The 6,284-nt window shown below is 60.0% G+C and overlaps 1 protein-coding gene across 2 annotated transcripts in view; it reads right to left on the bottom strand.

Moving 5' to 3' along the window:
• The window catches only part of cryl1 (crystallin, lambda 1), a 111,993-nt gene extending 106,188 nt beyond the window's left edge, over positions 1-5,805 (bottom strand). For both annotated transcript variants that reach the window (XM_085999162.1, XM_085999161.1), the window contains exons 1-2: positions 5,696-5,805; positions 5,468-5,575 (exon numbers count right to left, since the gene is read on the bottom strand). In XM_085999162.1, the coding sequence (XP_085855288.1) occupies positions 5,468-5,575; positions 5,696-5,736 (149 nt within the window). In that variant the 5' untranslated portion in view covers positions 5,737-5,805. The remainder of the gene's footprint in view (positions 1-5,467; positions 5,576-5,695) is intronic.
• Between the last annotated feature and the right edge of the window lie 479 nt (positions 5,806-6,284).

A 6,284-nucleotide genomic window follows, 5' to 3' on the forward strand; every position in this document is an offset into this window, starting at 1 on the left:
CCCCCTCCTCTCCTCCCCCCCTCACTCTCCTCTCCCCTCCCTCACTCATTCACCCCTCCTCATCCCCCTCCCTCACTCCCCCCTCCTCTCCCCCTCCCTCACTCCCTCCTCTCCTCTCCCCTCCTCTCACCTCCCCCTCCCCTCCTCCCCCCCCTCCTCTCACTCCCCCCTCCTCTCCCTCACTCCCCCTCCTCTCCTCACTCCTCCCCCTCTCTCTCCCTCCTCACTCCCCCTCCTCTCCCCCTCCTCACTCCCCCTCCTCTCCCCCTCCCTCACCCCCCCTCCTCTCCCCTCCCTCACCCCTCCTCTCCCTCCCTCACCCCCTCCTCTCCCCTCCCTCACTCCCCCTCCTCTCCCTCCCTCCCCCTCCCTCTCCCCCTCCCTCCCTCTCCCTCACTCTCTCCCCCTCCCTCCTCCCCCTCCTCTCCCCCTCCCTCTCCCCCCTCCTCTCCCCTCTCCTCACTCCCCCCTCCTCTCCCCTCCCTCACTCCCCCTCCTCTCCCTCCTCCCCTCCTCTCCTCCCACTCTCCTCCTCTCCCTCACTCCCCTCCTCTCCTCCCTCACTCCCCCCTCCTCTCCCCTCCCTCACTCCCCCTCCTCTCCTCACTCCCCCTCCTCTCCTCACTCCCCCCTCCTCTCCCTCACTCCCCCTCCTCTCCCTCCCTCACTCCCCCTCTCTCCCCTCCCTCACTCCCTCTCCTCTCCCCCCCTCCCTCACTCCCCTCCTCTCCTCCTCCCCCCTCCTCTCCCCCTCCTCTCCCCCCTCCTCACCCCTCCTCCCTCCTCCCTCCTCTCCCCCTCCCTCACTCCCCCCTCCTCTCCCCTCCTCACTCCCTCCTCTCCCCCTCCTCTCCCCCTCCCTCACTCCCCCTCCTCTCCCCTCCCTCACTCCCCCTCCTCTCCCCCCTCCCTCACTCCCCCCTCCTCTCCCCCTCCTCACTCCCGCCTCCTCTCCCCCTCCCTCACTCCCCCACCTCTCCCCCTCCTCACTCCCCCCTCCTCTCCCCCTCCCTCACTCCCCCTCCTCTCCCCTCCCTCACTCCCCCCCTCCTCTCCCCCACTCCCCCCTCCTCTCCCTCACTCCCCCTCCTCTCCCTCACTCCCCTCCTCTCCCCTCCCTCACCTCCCCCTCCTCTCCCTCACTCCCCCCTCCTCTCCCTCACTCCCCCCTCCTCTCCCTCACTCCCCTCCTCTCCCCCTCCTCACTCCCCCCTCCTCTCCCTCACTCCCCCCTCCTCTCCCTCACTCCCCTCCTCTCCCTCACTCCCCTCCTCTCCCCCACCCTCACTCCCCCCTCCTCTCCCTCACTCCCCCCTCCTCTCCCTCACTCCCCCCTCCTCTCCCTCACTCCCCCTCCTCTCCCTCACTCCCCCTCCTCTCCCCCTCCTCACTCCCCCCTCCTCTCCCCCTCCCTCACTCCCCCCTCCTCTCCCTCACTCCCCCCTCCTCTCCCCCTCCCTCACTCCCCCCTCCTCTCCCCCTCCCTCACTCCCCCCTCCTCTCCCCCTCCCTCACTCCCCTCCTCTCCCTCACTCCCCCCTCCTCTCCCTCACTCCCCCCTCCTCTCCCTCACTCCCCCCTCCTCTCCCTCACTCCCCTCCTCTCCCCCTCCTCACTCCCCCTCCTCTCCCTCACTCCCCCCTCCTCTCCTCACTCCCCCCCCTCTCCCTCACTCCCCCCTCCTCTCCCTCACTCCCCCCTCCTCTCCCTCACTCCCCTCCTCCCCCTCCTCACTCCCCCTCCTCTCCCTCACTCCCCCCCTCCTCTCCCTCACTCCCCTCCTCTCCCCCTCCCTCACTCCCCCCTCCTCTCCCCCTCCCTCACTCCCCCCTCCTCTCCCTCACTCCCCCCTCCTCTCCCTCACTCCCCCCTCCTCTCCCTCACTCCCCCTCCTCTCCCCTCCCTCACTCCCCCCTCCTCTCCCCCTCCCTCACCCCTCCTCTCCTCTCCCCCTCCCTCCCCCTCCTCTCCCCCTCCCTCACCCCTCCTCTCCTCCTCCCTCCCCCCTCCTCTCCCCCTCCCTCACTCCCCCCTCCTCTCTCCCTCCCTCACTCCCCCCTCCTCTCTCCCCCCTCCTCTCCCCCTCCCTCACTCCCCCCTCCTCTCCCCCTCCCTCACTCCCCCTCCTCTCCCCCTCCCTCACTCCCCCCTCCTCTCCCCCTCCCTCACTCCCCCCTCCTCTCCCCCTCCCTCACTCCCCCCTCCTCTCCCCCTCCCTCACTCCCCCCTCCTCTCCCCCACTCCCCCCTCCTCTCCCCCACTCCCCCCTCCTCTCCCTCACTCCCCCTCCTCTCCCTCACTCCCCTCCTCTCCCCCTCCCTCCCTCCCCCTCCTCTCCCTCACTCCCCCCTCCTCTCCCTCACTCCCCCCTCCTCTCCCTCACTCCCCTCCTCTCCCCCTCCCTCACTCCCCCTCCTCTCCCTCACTCCCCCCTCCTCTCCCTCACTCCCCTCCTCTCCCTCACTCCCCTCCTCTCCCCCTCCCTCACTCCCCCCTCCTCTCCCCCTCCCTCACTCCCCCCTCCTCTCCCTCACTCCCCCCTCCTCTCCCTCACTCCCCCCTCCTCTCCCCCTCCCTCCCCCTCCTCTCCCCCTCCCTCACTCCCCCCTCCTCTCCCCTCCCTCACTCCCCCCTCCTCTCCCCCTCCCTCACTCCCCCCTCCTCTCCCCTCCTCTCCCCCTCCCTCACTCCCCCCTCCTCTCCCCCCTCCTCACTCCCCCCTCCTCTCCCCTCCTCTCCCCCTCCCTCACTCCCCCCTCCTCTCCCCTCCTCTCCCCCTCCCTCACTCCCCCCTCCTCTCCCCCTCCCTCACTCCCCCCTCCTCTCCCCCTCCCTCACCCCTCTTCTCCCCTCCCTCACTCCCCCTCCTCTCCCCTCCCTCACCCCTCCTCTCCCCCTCCCTCACTCCCCCTCCTCTCCCCCTCCCTCCCCCCTCCTCTCCCCCTCCCTCCCCCCTCCTCTCCCCCTCCCTCCCCCCTCCTCTCCCCCTCCCTCACTCCCCCCTCCTCTCCCCCTCCCTCACTCCCCCCTCCTCTCCCCCTCCCTCACTCCCCCTCCTCTCCCCCTCCCCTCTCCCCCCTCCTCTCTCCCCCCTCCCTCACTCCCCCCTCCTCTCCCCTCCCTCTCTCCCCCTCCCTCACTCCCCCCTCCTCTCCCCCTCCCTCACTCCCCCCTCCTCTCCCCCCCTCCTCTCCCCTCCCCTCTCCCCCTCCCTCACTCCCCCCCTCCCCCCCTCACTCTCCCCTCTCCCTCACTCCCCCCCCTCACTCCCCCCTCCCTCACTCCCCCCTCCCCCTCACTCTCCCTCCTCTCCCACTCCCTCCTCTCCCACTCCCCCCTCTCCCACTCCCCGCTTCTCCCACCCCTCCCCACCCCCGCTTCTCCCCACCCCTGCTTCTCCCCCACCCCCGCTTCTCCCCCTCCCCCACTTCTTCCCCACCCCTCTTCTCCCCCACTTCTTCCCCACCCCTCTTCTCCCCCTCCCCCACTTCTTCCCCACCCCCACTTCTCCCCACCCCCACTGTGGGGTGTGTCACAAAGGCCCCAACCGCTGTGAGTGCAAGGCAGAAGGAAGCCCCTTGAGTGACAAGGAGATGGAAGGAGGAGCAGGAGGTGTGAGTGGAGCAGCTGAAGGAACGGAGCAGGCGGAGGACACAGCCGGTGAATGGAAGGAGTAAAGAGCGCAGGAAGAGGCAGAAAATTGCGGAGCAGAGAACAGGGTGGAGATGGTGGAAAACACACCAAGTACGGTGGAAAAGGACAAAGACAGCAGCGGACAGCACGGGTCGAGGGCAGAACCTGAGCCATAATACCGCTTGGCTCTTCCTAAAGAATCTGGCATCCACAGGGGAGGGAAGGCGGGAGGCGGGAGCAGGGTAAATGTAAGTACTCCAAAGAAAGACGGGGAGTCAGACATCTTGGGGAGCAGGCTGGGGAAGACAAGGAAAGGGTGCAAGAGGCAGGAGCCTTAAAGGGGCAGCAGGATGGGAGCGGGGAAACAAAGACGCCAGAAGGGATCAAGATAGGTGCTGATGTGCCATTGTCCCAGAGAGAGAAAAAACGGGGAGCAAGGGTCAATGGTGCAGATGAGGCCGAAGGGAGTGGTACTGTTGGAGAAACCGTGATAGGTAGATTATGTATCTGACTGGGAGCAGGGACGGGAGATTACAGTACAACTCAAGAGTGAGGAGTCAGAGAGGGACAGAGATGTGGAAGGGGGGGGAGTTTGGGGTGGCATCATGTGGAAAGGGAAAGGTTAGTGAGGGGCAGAAGGAGGGAGTAGGGGCAGCGCCTCGGCCCAAACCTAATGTAAGGAAAAGGCTGAAACTGCAGGGAAGGTTGAAACAGGAGTTGAAAAAGAGCCGGAGGCTGCAGGAGAAAGCAACAGCTGCCTGAAAAGTTGGGAAGGAGCATGAGAGGAGGGAAGGGTCGGAGATTAAATGATGGGGGGATTATCAGGCACACTTCTCTTATTCGGAGTCATGATTGCTGATCAATTTTAAAGTACAATAGATTAGTATATGTTATGGGAGACAAATTAAACTTCAGGTTTTGATGTTAATATGCGGTGGAGGAATGGCTGAGCAGAGCAGCGGAATGGATTTGTATGATACAATGGAATGATCGATGTTGTAAATGTTTTTAATGTTCAATAAATAGTATATATTAAAAAAGTGGGTAACACTCTCGCCTCTGAGTCAGAAGGTTGTGGGTTCAAGTCCCACTCCAGGGACTTGAGCACCAAAATCTCAGCTGACACTCTCGTGCAGTGCTGAGGGAGTGCTGCATTGTCTTTCAGATGAGACATCAAACCTCAAGTGGACGGAAAAGATTCCACGGCACTATTTTGAAGAAGAGCAGGGGAGTTATCCCCGGTGTCCTGGACAATATTTATCCCTCAGTCAACATAACAAAAACATTATCTAGTCATTATCACATTGCTGTTTGTGGGAGCTTGCTGTGTGCTAATTAGCTGCCGCGTTTCCTACATTACAACAGTGACTACACTTTAAAAGTACTTCATTGGCTGTAAAATGCTTTGAGCTATCCGGTGGTTGTGAAAGGCACTATATAAATCCAAGTCTTTCTTTAAATGCTAATATAATCCAAACTGGTTAATGCAAGACAGGTTCGCAAACCAAATTTAGGCATCATCATTAATTCCTAGGCATAAACTGGGTGATAAACCCCAGGAGGAGTTAAGGTGACGGGTTAAGGATTCGTCTGGTGCCCTTGATTAATATTCTTGTCAAGGTATTAATCCCGGTGTTCTACTTACATGCCGAAGATTTATTGAAGATTTCGGGGCTGCGTTTCCCTGCTCCTTGAAGTTTATGCGGTTTGATTTTTTTTAATCGAAAAACTAAGTAACTAATTATGTATATTAAAAATACAGGTGATTGTACAAAAATGAAAGTAAATTGGAAGGACTGCTGTTGTGAATTTCGTACGTTCCATCATACTGTACCTTATATTTTCAATTGCGCAAGTGACCTGTTGCCGAACAGTATCATAAAGGGTGACTTTGTATCCTGCGCTCGCAAACACCATGGCCCAGCTCCGTCCAACGATTCCACTAGTAAATAAAATATTTTAAAAATTGGATGGATTGTATCACTCGAATTGCAACTTTACAAAATAGAAACGACATAGGTGCTTCCATCAAATATTATGGAACTTAAGACAAAACAATTACCTTCCCACGATTAAAATGCTGCCCTTTTTACAGTCGCTCATGTTTGCTTTTCTGAAGACAAGACGCTCTGCAAACTGGAAGCGCACGGCCTCTGTAGCCCGCCCCGGGGAACGGCCAAGCTCAGTGCCAGCCTACAAACCCATTGGCTAAAGGCTCCTGATTGACGGAGCGAGGTCCCAGCACGGGCCCACCAGCCGTCAGCAGCGTAAGCCTCATTAACGCGGTAAAGAGCGAAAGTGCATGTTCATTTTTTTAGGATGTATAACGATGTCATGTCAAAAACACAAAAATCAACGTTCAAATTTCCCATTTTCCTCTCCAGATGGTGCAGACTTTACATACTTACATCTAAAAAGTAAAAGAATGTGCATTTATATAGCGCCTTTCACAACCTCAGGACCTCCCAAAGTGCTTTACAGCCAATAAAGTACTTTCGCAGTGTAGTCACTGTTATAATGTAGTAAACAGAGCAGCCAATTTGCACACAGCAAGGTCCCACAATCAACAATATGATAAAGACCAGAAAATCTGTTTTAGTGATGTTGTTTGAGGGATAAATAATGGCCAAGACCCCAGGGGTGAACTCCCC

Source organism: Somniosus microcephalus, chromosome 10 (genome assembly GCF_052327205.1).
Source record: "Somniosus microcephalus isolate GS21.2 chromosome 10, FLI_Smic_1.0, whole genome shotgun sequence".
In the NCBI taxonomy this organism is placed as follows: Eukaryota; Metazoa; Chordata; class Chondrichthyes; order Squaliformes; family Somniosidae; genus Somniosus; species Somniosus microcephalus.